Here is a 17,051-nt window from a genome sequence, read left to right as displayed (position 1 = left end):
TATCGCATCATTTGTAGAGCCTGCCTTCAACAAATACTCACTAAGGTGGTTATACCACATGCGCCCGGATTGCTTCAGACCATATAATGATCTTTGCAATCTGATTGAATACATTTCCCGAGACTTTGAACAACATGCCTTATATCTTTGTATCTCGTTTTTCTCATTTCTTTTTCGCACAAAAACCCATTTATAACCAACAGGTTTAATACCCTTGGGTGTTTGAACTACAGGTCCAAAAACTTCTCGTTTGGTAAGCAAATTTAACTCTGATTGAATCGCCTCTTGCCACTTTGGCCAATCACATCTTTCTCGACATTATTTAACAGATCGGGGTTCAAGATCCTCACTATCTTGCATAATTCTTGTTGCAACATTATAAGCAAAGACATAATCCACATTTATTTCCAATCGATTCAAATTAGTCCCAACATCAATTGGATTAATTGATATTTCCTCATTTTCTTGAGTCTCAGGCTCATTGATTTCTTCAAGAATATCAATATTGTTCAAATCTTGAATTTCTTTATGAGGTTCTTTCGTAGTGTCATCTTGACCATTTATTTTTCTTTTTCTAGGATTTCGATCCTTAGAACCCAATGGTCTACCACGCTTCAGGCTTGCTTTGGACTCATTTGCTATGACACTAGTAGATGGTCCTACAGGGACATCAATCCGAATTGGGACAGTCTCTGCAGGGATATGTGATTTGGTAATTCTTTTCAAATCTGTAAATGCGTCTGGCATTTGATTTGTTATTTTCTGCAAGTGAATAATCTATTGGACCTCTTGCTCACAAACAGAAGCATGTGGATCAAGATGAGACAATGATGGATTACTCTACAAAATTTCCCTTTTTATTTCATTATTCTCTCCCCCTAATTTTGGGAAAATTGTCTCATGAAATCGACAATCTGCAAATCGAGCAGTGAACAAATCTGCAGTTAATGTTTCAAGGTAGCGAATAATGGAGGGCGATTCAAACCCAACATATATTCCTAATGGGGGAACCATATTACGACACATTAAAAAAATTCTACAGATGGGATATATTAGGTTCTTGACCCAAAACCAATTGCAACGGAGAACATTTATGATAATTTATCGGTATGAGACGAACAAGTGTTGCTGCATGCAAAAGAGCGTGACCCTAAACAGACGTGGGCAACCTCATTTTCATAAGTAATGGTCTTGCAATTAACTGCAGATGTTTAATTATTGACTTTGCAAGGCCATTTTGAGTGTGAACATGAGCTTCAGGATGTTCAACTCTTATCCCAATTGATAAACAATAATCATTAAATGCTCGGGATGAAAACTCTACAACATTATTAAGGCGAATAGACTTTATCGGATTATCAGAAAATTGTGCCCATAATCGAATTATTTGTGTCAATAATTTCGCAAACGCCAAGTTGCGAGATGACAGTAGGCACACATGAGACCATCTAGAAGAAGCATATATTAGGACCATAAAATATCTAAATAATCCACTAGGTTAGTGAATAGGTCCACAAATATTCCCATGTATACGTTCCAAAAATTCAGAGGATTCAAACCCAACCTTTGTAGATGATGGCCTAATAATTAACTTGCCTTAATAACAAGGACAAGAAAATTCATTATTTAAAAGAATCTTCAGGTTCTTTAATGAATGCCCGTTTGAATTTGCTATAATTCGTCTCATCATTATAGATCCAGGATGTCTAGTCGATCATGCCAAAGTACAAACGTATTAGCTTCAGTAAACTTCTGGTTTACGACAGAATGTGCCTCAATTACACCAATTTTTGTCTAATATAAGCCAGAAGACAAAGCAGGAAACTTTTCTATAACAACTTTCTGGCCAGAGACATCCTTGATGATACCAATGTATTCAAGATTCATCTCAACCATTGTTTTAATATGGTATCCATTTTGACGGATATCTTTAAAACTTAATAAGTTCCTTCTGGACTTAGGAGAGAACATGACATCGCTTATAATGAGTTTTGTTCCCTTAGGCAAAATTATAGTGGCTCTTCCGAAGCCTTCAATCAAATTGGTACTACCAGAAATGGTATTAACATTTGCCTTACCCATAAGTAAATGAGAAAAATATTTCTTGTCTTTGAATATCGTGTGTGTATTAGCAAAATCAATCAAACAAATGTCTTCATAATTGGATTTTAATCCAAACTTGCTTTGAAAATTATCCATATCTCAGCCTTCGAAAATTTCTTGAGACAGTAGAGTCTCGTGTTGATAACGTGTTATAAAAAAATAAACTAAAGCAAGAATATTTGTAGAGAAAGAGAGAAAAAAGTTCTTATTTCTTTTGAGGGATGGAATACAATGAAGGGAACAACTCTATTTATAGGAGAATATTGACTTGGTCCCAAAGTATTATCCCTAATATTTCTCCTAAAAATAGACATCCACAAGATATGATAATATCTATGACAATTTCACTATAATGACCCGATTTTCTCTAGAACTAATTTTTCATGTTATATTTTACTCCTCTATAGCATCATTACAGTAGTAGTACACTCTTTGTAAAATTACCTTTGTATAACAGCTATACTCAAATATTGTGTAAGAAATATATTATGTATAAAAATAAAAAAGCAACTGTTACCAAGGGTTAGATATAAGAGTCAATTATTAAGCTCTTAGACAAAACCTTAAGGAAAGCTATTGAATTCCCTTTTGTTGAGACTTTGGACAAAATTCTTCATCAATTCGAGCGTCATATCATCAATAAAAGACTTGAATTTACGAAATAACCTATCTATAATTGTTGAATTCTTATGTCAAATTTGAAATATTTAAATTCTCAATTAATTTAAATGCATATATTTTTTAGATTTTAATTCTTATCAATATGGTACAACTAGTTATAAATTTATTAGTCTTTTCAATTTTTAATTAATGAGATGGTATTATTTTCATTTATATGCAAAAGAAAAAAGAAAAAAAACTTATTTGCATGCTGTTACTAAATGAAATGTAAAATCAAATGGTACCTAACAACTACTCAGCCGTAATAAAGAAAATAGAGGGTAAAAATTGGAAGAGATCTAGGATCGGAAAAGGAGCAAGAGTGAAGAAGAGATGAGAGGGAACAAGTTACGCTACTTGCTCATCCTCGCTGCTCTCGCCTTCATATACATACAGGTTGTTATCCCTATCTTTCTTCTTCAATTAATTCTCTCATATTGGTCAACTACAAATTAACATCACTCCATACGAATTTTAGCCACAAGGGGCTGGCCTAACAATTGAAAAATTGCGGTAGCAACCCTATAGAGGCAAAAGTACAAGTTCCTCTCATCTGGCTTAGCTTGGTGGACGGATTTATTCGATATCTGTGCTGGTAGGAGGTAGTAAGTACCCAGTGGTGCACACAAGTTAGCATAGATACCGCATTTATAAATAGAAAGGAAAGCCACAACTTGTCCACCACCCAAAGGAATCCTTTCTTTGCACTATTAGCTTGTTTCATCTTTACTTTGGCATCTGAGGTTACTTGGTTCTGTTGACATAGGTGTTATGAGAAGAATTTAACTTCACTCTCTTTTTTCGTTCTGGATTAGTGTTTGCTTAATGGTGAAGTAGGTATGTTCTAAGCGGTTGTTTTTGCTACATTGCTCAGATGCGGCTTTTTGTGACACAGTCAGAATATGCACAACGCCTTGCTGCTGCAGTGAGTATCTGGACTCATCTAGTCATCCTCCCTACATGGAATCTAAATACCATAGACATATTTCCTGTGCCCTACTGTTTTAAGTATTGTATTTATATTCACGTCACGTATTCTGAACATAATGTTTCTAAAAAGCTTCATATGCTCCAGTTGAAGGTATCTTTCAACAATGTCATTCAGAAAATCTTTTCTTTTCTTTTCTTCTCAACAGGAGATTGCTTAATCTTCTTTTGCATTTTCTTAGCAGCACACAACTGCACCCTGTGTCAATGATGTATGCTAAAGAAAGAATAAAAGAACTTTTAATTGCTCATAATGTGTACAAATCATGTGAATGATACAGATTGAAGCAGAAAATCATTGTACAAGTCAGACTAGGTTGCTTATTGAACAGATTAGCCAGCAGCAAGGAAGAGTTGTGGCTCTTGAAGGTGCACTGCGTTCTCCGGTGTAGTCTTTTCTTTCTTTGTTGTCCTCTTTCCAACTATATGAGAAATGGCTTTATTTCCTCCATTCTACAAATGGAGCTACTGGAAATCGTCTATCTTGAAATTTTTATGTAGGTTTTCGTCCTATCTTAATTGAGTGCAGTGAAAAAAAATGGTGTGGTTTCTTTTAAAAAATTTGCTGAACGGGTAGTTGTACTTTCCTTATCTTCATCTTGCTACATTTTCAGAACAAATGAAGCGTCAGGACCAGGAGTGCCGACAATTAAGGGCTCTTGTTCAGGATCTTGAAAGTAAGTTCATAAACTCCTCTTTCTTCTTTCAATTTTTCGTCCAAAAGCCACTGCTTTTAGTCGCAGTAATATGAAATCTATTCCTGTAAACATGATAGTATTATTCCATTGTACATGATAAATAAAAATCTGTTAGCGTCAATGTGTCAGTTCACATCATTGAGTTATTAATGTTATGGGCTCTAATACTAGTTATACTCATGCCTACAAGTATTTGTTCTTATTTATATATTTGATGTTTGTTAATTATTTGTTTCAGGTAAAGGAATAAAAAAGTTGATTGGAAATGTACAGGTTTACATACATCCTCACATCTTCAATCATACTTTCGCTACCAACATCTGTTGACCTTAATTCTGTCAAATGTTTGTTCATCACCTAATTACTATATTTACTAGATGCCAGTGGCTGCTGTAGTTGTTATGGCTTGCAACCGTGCTGACTACCTGGAGAGGACTATTAAATCCATCTTAAAGTATGCTTTGTATCAAAACAATTTTATCTGCTTTTTATTAAATAGTAGATGCCTCAGCTGATAAGCCCGGTACTTCCTTTGTTGTCATCAGATACCAAACATCTGTTGCGTCAAAATATCCTCTTTTCATATCCCAGGTACCCATTTATTTCCCCTCTCATAGCCTTCTATCGTATGCTTGTCTTTTTTCTCTTGTTGAACCTACTTTCTGTTCTACCTCCCTTTGGCAGGACGGATCAAATCCTGATGTTAGAAAGCTTGCTTTGAGCTATGATCAGCTGACATATATGCAGGTACTCTTCCCTACTCCTTGAGAAAGGGAAAACGGATTCATTTGGGGTTTCTCTCTCTGTGAAATTTAAATCAGGCAGGTCCTTACTTGGAGGACAAGTATAGACTAAAGAATGTGAACTCATTGTTTCCAGGCTTGTTTTTACTTGCAACAATCGATCATCGTCATTCCAATAACAAGATTGTGTAACTGTGAAACACGTTAGTAGAAAAATTGCCCATAAGTAGTTTTTATCTGCTAAAAAATAGAAAGGGAAACCATGCATAATCTATATTTGACATGTAAATGTTTTCCTTACCAGTTCAACTCTTTTTATATTTCATCTATTCATTATGTGACACAATTTGTCCTCTTTCACTATAAGACAATCCAAGTGGAAGAGGCATGTGTTCTTTTATTTATGCTTTTAAGCTACTGTTACCTTCTCAAAAAAAAAAATAAAAAAATATGCTTTTAAGCTGCAACTTTTCCCTTTCTCTTGCTCTTTCTCGCTCTATGTGTGATTTTTTCCTCTCTCTCTTCGTATGAGTAGCCATACTTCTGTTTTATATGTACATTCATCTTCTATACTACAAGGTTCATAGTTTTATAACCTATCAGTTGCTAAATTTGTTCTAGTAAAAGGTTTGTGTCGCATATGAGATGAATCTAGCTTCTATTTTTTAATCGTTTAGTTTTAGGTGGCTGCAGTTACTTTAGTCTGTATCTTTTATCTTTTGCTGACTAGCGAATAACAGTTCTGGCCTCACATTAACTGTAGTGTACAACCAATGCTTTTAGCTTGGTATCAAAATCAAACTCTTCTTGGCACTTTTTTCTTGACTGTTGTTAAGAATGGACTTTTTAATTTCTTTATCGACAGCACTTAGATTTTGAACCTGTGCATACTGAAAGACCAGGGGAGCTGATTGCATACTACAAAATTGCACGTAAGGATGATTTTATCTTTTTCTTCATTTTTTTTCTTTGCTCATTTTTATTTCAACAAGTGTTAGTCTTGCCTTAGCCATTGGACCACTCTTTCCTTAGGTCATTATAAGTGGGCATTGGATCAGCTGTTTCACAAGCATAATTTTAGCCGTGTTATCATACTAGAAGGTACTGCTGATCTATCTTAATCACTATGTTGCATATTCTCTGTACTTTTTTCTTCTCATGATATCTGTGCCTCTGACATGCAGATGATATGGAAATTGCCGCTGATTTTTTTGACTACTTTGAGGCTGGAGCTACTCTTCTTGACAGAGACAAGTAAGGGCATTCTCAAAGGATCCAGATTTTCATGCTTTACTTTCAAAGGATTGTTAGTCTCAGGAAAATCTGTTTTTTCCCTCTTGTTGTCCAACTCCCCATTCAACCTTTTGGATTTTTCTTTAAAGAACCAACACAATTGTATCAGATTCAGAATGCATTCAAGATCTCCTGCTCTACCAGGCTTGTGGTAGGAGAAAATCTGATGGTAGCTAGGGGAATAAACTTTCATTTTGATTATCTAACATTCTTAGCAAAAGGACTAAAAACTGCTCCTTGCATAAGCTGGTTGCCAAATATGCTAAGTGAACCAACTAAAATGGGTCTCGGCCTAAAACATGGGGGTGATTGGTGAAAAATGCCTGTTCTGAATGTCCCAAGTGTAACATTTCTTACATCCTTGTGGTGAACATCCCAGGTCGATCATGGCTATTTCTTCCTGGAATGACAATGGACAAAGGCAGTTCGTCCAAGATCCTTGTAAGTTATATCTTTGGTCTAGCATTCATAACTGACCTGTTCTTTTGGTACAAAGTACAAACGCAAATTAATATGTCTAAGTTTGTCATAAGAGAAATCCACGTTTCTCTTTTCTGGACTCCTATAGTCCTTTCTAGGATTGCGGGCTTCAATTAAATATTTTGAATTGCCAAAGAAAAAATAAAATAAATAAATAAATAAATGTTTTTACACATTGATGTCATTGAAGGGGAGCCTTGGCGTAACTGGTAAAGTTGCTGCCATGTGACCAGGAGGTCACGGGTTCGAGCCGTGGAAACAGCCTCTTGCAGAAATGCAAGGTAAGGCTGCGTACAATAGACCCTTGTGGTCCGGCCCTTCCCCGGACCCCGCGCATAGCGGGGGCTTAGTGCACCGGGCTGCCCTTTTTACACATTGATGTCATTGTTGAGCTGAGAAAAAGTGTTTCCCCCATGGAGATTAATACCATTGTTTTCTGCTCGATGTTGTGGAATATATTGGTGTTATTTAGGTGGTTTTTAGCAAAGTGAACAGAGCATCGCTTATCTAATCCCACTGAAACGCTTTATATTGATTACACTGCAGATGCTCTTTACCGCTCAGATTTTTTCCCTGGTCTTGGGTGGATGCTTTCAAAATCAACTTGGGCCGAACTATCTCCAAAGTGGCCAAAGGCATATCCTTTCCAACTGATGTGGTTATTTCTTGTATAAATTAATTGCCTTGGGAGCCTTCAAAGATTTTCTTTGACCTTACTTTTACTTACTGGGATGACTGGCTAAGGCTCAAAGAAAATCACAGAGGTCGACAATTTATTCGCCCGGAAGTTTGCAGAACGTATAATTTTGGTGAGCATGTATGTGTATACAAATCCTCCTTGAAATCATTTGCACTTTGGCTCATTAAACGAAGTTGAGCTAGAATTTTATCTACAATGGTGTGATATTTTCTTAATCAGATACTTATCAAGAGAAAAATGTTTCTCATTGCTGCTCATCCCTTCTAGAGCTGTTTTATCAATTTCCACCATCTAAATAAAGAAATGGGGATCATATAGCCAACCCCAACTTATTTGGGACTGAGGCGTAGTTGTTGTTGTTCGACCATCTTGGTGAATAAGATGAATATTCCCAATATTTACCAACCTTACAGAAACTTCTCCTTAAACCTTGTCAACAATCTTTTGTTATTTACAGGGTTCTAGTTTGGGGCAGTTTTTCAAGCAGTATCTTGAGCCAATTAAGCTAAATGATGTACAGGCATGTTACTAACTTCCTTGTGTTATTTTATTTCCATCATCCCTTTTTCCTTGTCTACTCATTCTTTCCATTTGTATGACATGTATTCCACCTTGGAATTTTGTTGGAAGGTTGATTGGAAGTCGATGGACCTTAGTTACCTTTTGGAGGTAATGATTTGAGGATTATGTACTGAAAATTAAAGAATTTAGGAAAGCTGTCACATTATTAGACAGTTGATTGAGAAATTCGTGATTTAAATCCTCTTGTGGTTTCGTGTTCTCAGGACAACTACGTGAAGCACTTTGGTGACTTGGTTAAAAAGGCCAAGCCCATCCATGGAGCTGATGCTGTTTTAAAAGCGTTTAACATAGATGGTGATGTGCGTATTCAGTACAGAGACCAACTAGACTTTGAAGATATCGCACGAAAGTTCGGCATTTTTGAAGAATGGAAGGTAGTGCCTATGTGAGGCCTTCTATTTCATATAGAATTGCTTATGACCTGAGATTTGATCATATTCATTTGGTGGGTTCTTTAGATGCAGTCATTATATATGTTGGATATGGCTGTGCATTGCATATTAGGCATCTATTCTACATAACTCTGAAACAGACTGTTGAGGAGTTCAAAATTCATGCCTGATTTTATCCTTTTAGCACTTGTCATTTACAGAACCCAATTCCACAATTCATCCCCTTATAAGGATTGAGGTGTAAAGGGAGGTGAGATTTGAAATACATGTTTGCCGCCTTCCGTTTCACTTGTGCCTATCTATGGGCTTGGGGACCAGTCAACTTTCTGAGTTTGGGCTGGAACAAAAAATGAGCTTGCCAATATGTGCAAGATTTGAACAGTATTAATGGCCTGTACGCTGGCTGTTCTGGCCTTATATATTTATTATAATTTATATTTTTGATATATTTGATATTGAAATTATATTTTAATAGTATGTATTTGTTCTGTAATAATATACCTACATGTATAGAATTGGCAAAACTGAAATAGGAGGCAATTTATTAAAAAATTAGACTAATTTATAGCCTTTTATTTGTGGATTTGGTTACTCGATCAATTGATTACTCAAGTCTTAATTGAACTGCAAACTAAGTTATTTTTTGGTAAATAAAAGTTCGATTATATTTAATGTTATGTTTTCAACTTTTAAAGATAAATTCTTTTAACGCCCATTTGTTGCTCATGGTGAGTCCTACTCCGGGAAAAGGATGCTCATGCTGTTGAAATTAGACCTATGATGGGACACAAGTCGAATATGGGTTTGGGTATTCTGTGTTTAATATGGACCATTGACTGGCCCCATATCGGTTCTTTGCTTGGACCATGGATAGGTCTACTCACACTAGCTGTTTGCCTGTGAATGGATTTGTCCTCTGTGGTTCTTTTGCTTTTTGTAAAACTTGCTTTAACTGTTTATTTCATCAGGATGGTGTACCACGGGCAGCATATAAAGGAATAGTAGTTTTCCGGTATCAAACATCTAGACGTGTGTTCCTTGTTTCCCCTGATTCTCTTCAACAACTTGGAGTTGAAGATACTTAGCAAAGTAATGATTGGTAAGTTTATGTCCTTCTAATGAGCAAAACTTTTTGAGTATTCTATCTATACACACATCTTTAGTAGTTTTTGTCTTTTAAGCTTTTGCATAGAATTTTGTTATACATCATCATCATTAAGGAAAATAATCATTTTAGAAGGCTCGTGAAAAAAAAAAAAAAAGAACACCAAACTTGGATAGCCTTACCATTATCTGAACAAATCTCTGACCTAACGCCACTTCTTATGACCAGTTTCCTTTACAAGGTAAACCCATGCATTGTCATTTTCTAAAATCTTTAATTCTTGCTCATCACCTGTGCAATCCTTTTCCGTGTCCGTACCTGCGTTTCTGACCGTCTTTCCATAGACTCCACCTCAGAGTGAGAAGATGTTTTATCCAATATAAGGTGGAGTATATGACCAGTTTCATGTATAAGCAACATGCATCACTTTACATGAGTTGTATCATGACTTTAAGGCATCTTAGCAATTTTCTCACCCTTTCATATGCTGAGTTAAGCATAGTATGCTACAGCATGGTTACACTTTACTCCCTCCAGCCCATTTGTATGAGTTTATAGTAGCAGTAGCAAAAGAAAAGATTTAACATATATTAAAAACTTAGTTTGATAAAATTAAATGGATTCAAGTTCCTGATATTCGTCAGATTGTATAGCATGATATTTCTCCTTAAGTCCCATTTTCTTTGTCACTTCTTTCTTGTCAATGGACCATTTAACCAACTCTCTTTTGTGGATTAAACTATACATGCATCAGTAGATTTTTTTTTTTTTTTTTTTTTGACAATCATGAATAGATCTTTTTAACTAAATATTTAGAACTTACACGAGTACTTTAGCTTACAAATTTCCTCAGTGACAATAATGTAAGAATACAGCTAGAAACTCTAGTAAAACTCCTTAGTTTAACTCCTGGAGGCTAAATGTAACAAATAGCATCAAATAATTTGAGGCTTTGTAAAATAGAAAGGCAACGACTTGCTTGGAATTGAGGCATAGTATTTCTTGTGGTAAAATATGAAGTGTCTGGAGGATATTTTATTGTGAAAATAGCAATAAGCTCGTCTTTTCCCCAGTCTCTGCTAGCACTGATGTGTATTTCTCTTTACTCCATTCAACAGGAGGCAGCGCAACAATTAGACTTATTTGGTAGGATACTTTGGAAAGAGCTGACACCAAAGCATGAGTACTAGTAGTAACATACAACGTTTTAATGTTAATGGAGGAGCCCACTGCCTACTCTTTGAAGGGATGATGGATGAATCATCACCACACCTATTATGCAAGTGTTAAGAGGAAATGTACCCCTATAAACACAATGTTTTTGCTTCTAAGAAGGAACATTACGATTATGAGCAACTCCCTACGCCATCCTTGAAGAAATCTGGGCACATTCCTTCTATATATCATTGACCAAAATGTAGTAACTTTCTGGTTTTGAGATTTAAACGTAAAACCTTAAAATCACATTGTAAGTACTCCAATATGATTTATGTGTCTGGGGCACTCTTTCTAGACATGATGATTGAAGAGTGGTGATGACGAAATTATCAAAACGTGCATTCGATGTACGTAATCGTGTGTGTAGCAGCAACTCACAGAAACCGTGACAGTACTATCTAAACCAAAGTACCGCCTCCCTCCAATTTGTTTGACCATCTTTTCGTTTTAGTTTAAAAAAAAAATTGATATCTTTTTATATTTAATAATAATTTAATTTTAGACTTTCAACTTTGTGTTAGAGAATTTATAGTCACACAAATATTTATGGCTTGTTTTAAATTTTTTTTTTTTAAATTTTAAAATTTCATGCTTAGTCAAATACTCGTCATCATGAATTGGAGGTTTGGGTTGGGGGGGGGGGGGGGGGGAGGGCATGAGTTGGGGGCCAAGAAAAGGCACATCAAGTGTTGATCGTCTCAATCACTCCCACCTGACTTTCGCGATTTGACAAATTGATGGCTTGATCGGTTACCTCAACATAACAATTCGGTATATTATTTCCATTTGGTTGGTAATTCAAAAACTTCATTATTTGACATGATCATAATAAGTAGAAACAGCCTTAAGACTGAATTTCTAATGTAAGCCTATTTTAGTAGAGTAGTGTATTCACTTGCTTTTGGACATTATCAGATTTTATAGTCTATTTTGAGGAGTTACAACAAGCTATTTACTTTCTTTTGTAATTTATCAAATTCTAAACTTTACAATATAGTTAGAGAACGTTCGTTGAGAATCACGTAATTCAGCCCGTTTGGATTAGCTAAAAAAATTAGCTTTTAAGCATAAGTGCTTAAAGTTCTTTTTAAATGCTGAAAGTTATTTTATAAATAAGCAGTTACGTGCTTCAAGGGTTTTTAGAAGCAAGGGTAATATTGAAATTAATAGAAAATATAAGGGATAAAAGGATAAAGTTGTTGGTCAAATCAAAATGACTTTTAAGAAAAAAAAAAGGGGTTGAGCAACTTCTTGGTTTTGGCTTATTTTAAGCATTTTTTAACTTAATTTAAACTATTTTTTATTTTTATCAAATATCCAAATAAGTTAAAATGGCTTATAAGATAATTTGACCAACTTTTAGGCCAATTCAAACGGCTCTTAGTATTTACAAATCAATGTGTACAAAATTAAAGTGATTTTATATATGCATGGTGGAAATAGCAATACTACTAGCTACTCTCTCCGGATCAAAAAAAGAGTTCACTTAGCCATTTACACAAAATACTAACTCCTAGATAAAAATAAGTAATTTGACTTAACTATCCCTAATTAGATAGACATTGGGATTTGATCATATAACACTTAATAGGGAAAAATATGAAAAAACAAGATTAATTCTTTCTTGATTTGCTAAGTGAACTCTTTTTTTTATATAAAAAAAAAAAGCATCCACTCTGGGACCCACCACCTAAGGTATTGTCTCTGCACAGTCGCCCAGGTATCAGCTCATATTCACGCATGCAGCGCTACTTGGGCTCGATCCCGCGTCCCCGTGCTCCTTTACATTCCCCAAAGGGAATCGCCTCTTACCAATTGAGCTGCATAAGTCGACTTTTTTTTATCGGGAGGGGAGCAGTAGATAGTAGCTGAGTAGGGGACATTTGAAGAAGAATAGGTGGCATGCATGGGAAAAGAGAGTAAGAATTAAGCGGGCGGCTTGACACGTAATAGCCAGGTGTCATGGGATCCCGCAGAGTGTAGCCACCTGGTTCACTGGACTAGCCAAATTTAAAGGCAAGGCGGTCTTCATTCCTATCTATCCGCTCACCTAGTATCATTTAAGATAACCATAAATTGTCTAGGTCAGCCCTTAATTTGTTGCACTTTTCTTGTTTCCGTTTAAATTTCACAGGAATTTTCCCCATATATATCATATCGGCTTGCGAATAAGTGCTTACTAATTAAGTAGTAGTATCCACCTATAGGTACAGCATACAAAAGAAAGAGGTCTAGAGATATGGCTGATGTAAGAGGAAGTTCTGCTACATGCAATGAAAGGTGCGGTTGTCCTTCTCCCTGCCCTGGCGGCGTTGCTTGCAGGTATATACTTTATGCACTATTGGATAAGTAGTATTCTCTTACTTATCAATTGAGCATAAACGCATATATAATCACGAATATATGCATGCAGGTGCGCAGGGGAAGACGCAAGCATGGCGCACAAGAGGTGCTCATGCGGAGAGCACTGTGGGTGCAATCCTTGCACGTGTCCCAAGAGTGAAGGCAGCACTGCCGCTACTGGAAAGGCTCACTGCAAGTGCGGTCCTGGCTGCACCTGTCCCACCTGTGCCGCTTAATTATACTACTTATTAGACTCTTTATCACTTAATTACGTACTTCCTCTAGCTGTGCTAGGTTCCCCATTATATATGTTGTACCTGTCCCATCCTCGCGAGTGTGTGCTTGTTTGGTAGGACCATCTTTTCTTCTTCATATGTATGGTGCGTGCATCTGTACATACTACTGGTCATCCATTAAATAACCATGTCATAAAAAAGTTTTGACAGTCGTGTTAGTGTGGTTCTGACTTTTCTTTTTATCATGTGATGCGTTCTTTTGTAGTTTATTTTATCCATAGGCAATATATAGAATCTTAATTGGCCAGGTTGTATGAGTATATTTTTTTCCCAGTCAGTGCGCAAGACTTGTACGTACTCTTATTTTTATTAAACAACGGTATGAATTTACCAGGTGTTAGAAGCACTGATATATAGTGGAGCTTGCATTATAGTCGGGCAATATCCTAAAAGGAAGCCATTCATGGCATATAGCTAGTTTCTTTTAAGAGATTTCTGAGGAGAGAAAAAAAAAAACGTGTTTGAAGGTGCGATTCGATCAGGGGCACTATATATGAATGATGGAAGAGTAATTAGTCGAGGAGTCAAAAAAGGCAAACGCTTTCTCCCATCGATCGCACTGTGAGCGAATTGGTAGTACGGTCGATATTCAACTGTAAGCGCTGTCCAGCCAAAGATTTTTACTCCCACAACCCACAATAGTTGTGTGAGGCCTTTAATTGGATGGACATGTTCAAGTGTGTGGGTCCCAAAATCATTTATTGACGCGGTTAGCTAGAGGATGCCAGTTAGGAATCACTATCCCTGTAGACTGCAGCAGATTGTAGTCGATCATGTATCTTTTATGTATATAATAATAATAATAATAATATTGGAGTTCAAGTTCTACTGTTGGAGATGACATTTTTTGTTAGCATCATCGGGTTAACGGTCAGTTGTATACAAATGTCAAAACCTCTAGTTCGCAGTAGTCATACTTGCCGCAATAGTTCCTTAAGTTTGTTAAAATCTTTCTATTTCAATTTCAGTTGCGAAAAAAATAATCGGAAGAGAGAATTTCAGTAGAAACAAAGAACTATCATATGTAATACAGCACAACCTTGGTGTATATGAGGACCATGTAACAAAATACGCGTCCAGGGAATCTTCTCAATTGTGACAGTGGCGTTCATATGTCACCGAAATATGAAGTTGAGTAAAAATTCGTAGCGGAAAAAATTGTGTGCACACATACGTTACATTTTTTGTGCGGTCTTTAATTTTGGCCTTCCCCTAGTATTGGGGGTTCGACTCTCGGCTCGGTAGTAAAGGTAAAAAAATTTCAAAATTTCAACTGAGGAAAAAAAAAAATTATTTTAATACAAATCTCTACCTTATGTTTTGCCTTCAGACATAAGGCAAAACTCTGTCTTAAGATAGAATTTGGCTTATGTCAGAATTTCAAACTCTGTCAGGAGATAGCAGAATTCTGCCTCTGTCTAAAGGCAAAACTCTACTTTAAGGTAGAGTTTCAAACTCTGTCTAAAGATAGTAAAATTCTGTCTAAAGGTAGCAAAGCTCTGCTTTTGCTTGCATGCAGAGTTTTGCAAGCAAATCTCAACTTGAAGGCAGAGTTTTCCAGGCAATTCTCTGCCTTGCGAATCAAATTTTACCTTACAAATTTTTTAAATTTTTGACTGATGGGGGTTCCCACTCGAAACCGGGCAAATATTAAAGACCACCGCAGTCCCCCTGGCTAATTGTGCAAATTGCCCCATAAGTTAAAGTTAACAAACTACAAAGTTCAATAGGATTAAAAATAATCATTTATTTGAGCGGATTGCCCTTCTTTTGGGGTGGTCTTTAATTTTTGCGCCTTAAATTGGTGGTCTTTAATTTTGCCCTTCGCCTAATATCCCGAGGTTCTGAGTTCGAATCCCAGCTCAATAAAAAGAAAATCGCAAGGCAGAAGTTTGGATTCGCAATGCAGAATTTTCAAAATTCTATCTTAAGGTAGAGTTTGAAACTTTGCCTTGCGATTTCTTTTTTAATTTTTGACTGAGCCATGGTTTGAACTCGAAACCAATTTTTTTTTTATTAAAGGATAAAAATTAAAGACCACCAATTTGAGGAGCAAAAATTAAAGATCACCCCCGCCGAGAGCAATCCTGCAAATTGCCCAAAAATAATTTTGACTGAGTAGGTATACCAGGAGAGGCCCACATGCCTTATAATTTTTTTTTTTCCTTTCGCTATATGTTATAAGTATGATATTTTCTTCTCTGCCTTTCATCCATTGAAATTATGCTGACGGGTAGTATGATTCTACAATACAAATTATAAAAATTGTATGCATGTTAAATAGAAATTCGAACTAGTAAGCTTGACTTGATTTAAATATTTTTTTCATTTGTCTAGGTCGGATAATGTAACATATATGGTCTGAGGGGTCCTGGCATTAGCCCAGAAAGATCGAAAGTCTTAAATTCAAATACTTAAAAGTTAGTTCATGTGAAAATACCGTCAGTTGAAGAGAGTCCAATTGTATACATTCTTAACCATAATGTGAGTCAACAACATCGGGACACTGAATAGTGATAACGTGCGTGGGTCTTATACCATGTAGGGAAAAAAGACCAAATAGGTTTTATCACGTCTCATTCAATACCATACACAGGACAATATAACCACACATAACCCCTCAATATAAAATCATTTATATCTACAGAACAATAGACGTTCTCTTCCTCCTATCTGAACTAACTAGCTTTGCTCTTTTTAATCTATGTTATAGGTTATGTATAGATTAAATAAATGTTATTTCTGAAAAAAAGAAGTAAAAAGTTATAATCAAAACATATGAGTTAGTGAATTTGAAATTTGAATAATGAAATAAATGAGCCGAATAAAAGATTTAGACTAAAAATAACTTTCTCGTATTAGTAATAGCAATATAACTAAAGTTCAAAAATTTATTTATATGAGAATACTAGAGAGTAAGATCTCTATAAGCATATGCTAAATGCACGTAAAACAAAAGTAGATATTCAAACAAAAGCTTTGATTGTTGAATTTGCTAGAAACTCTATGATGCCAAAATTTCATTCCTGCCGTTAATCAACTCATTAGACATATTCAAGTCCAAGCCTCCTTAATGCTTTGCCGAGCCAGGTCCCAAAGTTGTGTTAAAAATATAATACGTAGTGTCTTGAAAACAATCAGTCTAGATGTGCTCTCAAAATATCTGGGGGGTGCATTTAATATGGAGCCAACTAGTTTGTTAGTTCTACCAGTAATTTATTGATTCTTGCTTATTGAGCTGACTACTAACTTTGGCGGAAAAGTATATTGACATTGTAGCTTGTTCGAAATTCCTGATAGTACGTGGGATACCAGTTGGGAAATTAAGATGGTCAAAATACAGACTTACATATTTTTTTTAAAAAAAAATAATGTGCTTTTCCGTTTTCCCATTAAACATTACGCTGTGCAATTGAAATTTTCCTCGGCAGTGACCAGAAAATCATAATTG

General features: G+C 35.8%; 2 protein-coding genes across 6 annotated transcripts; both read left to right on the top strand.

Annotated features, from left to right (window-relative positions):
- Positions 1-3,000: 3,000 nt before the first annotated feature.
- Positions 3,001-11,296, top strand: LOC132599401 (alpha-1,3-mannosyl-glycoprotein 2-beta-N-acetylglucosaminyltransferase). Of its 5 annotated transcripts, none has more exons than XM_060312753.1 (19): positions 3,001-3,159; positions 3,638-3,688; positions 4,032-4,119; positions 4,365-4,427; positions 4,687-4,715; positions 4,826-4,902; positions 4,994-5,039; positions 5,133-5,195; positions 6,057-6,123; positions 6,224-6,292; positions 6,376-6,445; positions 6,864-6,925; positions 7,511-7,601; positions 7,688-7,781; positions 8,122-8,184; positions 8,295-8,333; positions 8,450-8,620; positions 9,607-9,737; positions 10,862-11,296. In XM_060312753.1, the coding sequence occupies exons 1-18, from the start codon at positions 3,097-3,099 to the stop codon at positions 9,721-9,723; spliced, it is 1,323 nt and encodes a 440-aa protein (XP_060168736.1). In that variant the 5' UTR covers positions 3,001-3,096; the 3' UTR covers positions 9,724-9,737; positions 10,862-11,296. The 5 variants fall into 5 exon arrangements, with proteins under 5 accessions (XP_060168736.1, XP_060168735.1, XP_060168737.1 ...); XM_060312752.1 differs by having other exon boundaries at positions 4,687-4,721; XM_060312754.1 differs by lacking the exon at positions 3,001-3,159 and adding an exon at positions 3,345-3,368 and having other exon boundaries at positions 4,687-4,721.
- A 1,708-nt stretch (positions 11,297-13,004) lies between these two features.
- Positions 13,005-13,749, top strand: LOC132599400 (metallothionein-like protein 4B). Its single transcript, XM_060312751.1, has 2 exons — positions 13,005-13,283; positions 13,375-13,749. Exons 1-2 carry the CDS (start codon positions 13,201-13,203, stop codon positions 13,538-13,540), a joined length of 249 nt encoding a protein of 82 aa, XP_060168734.1. The 5' UTR covers positions 13,005-13,200; the 3' UTR covers positions 13,541-13,749.
- The last annotated feature ends 3,302 nt before the right edge of the window (positions 13,750-17,051 follow it).

This window comes from Lycium barbarum, chromosome 6 (assembly GCF_019175385.1).
Source record: "Lycium barbarum isolate Lr01 chromosome 6, ASM1917538v2, whole genome shotgun sequence".
Taxonomy (NCBI): Eukaryota; Viridiplantae; Streptophyta; class Magnoliopsida; order Solanales; family Solanaceae; genus Lycium; species Lycium barbarum.
This window is presented reverse-complemented; position numbering and strand designations above follow the sequence as displayed.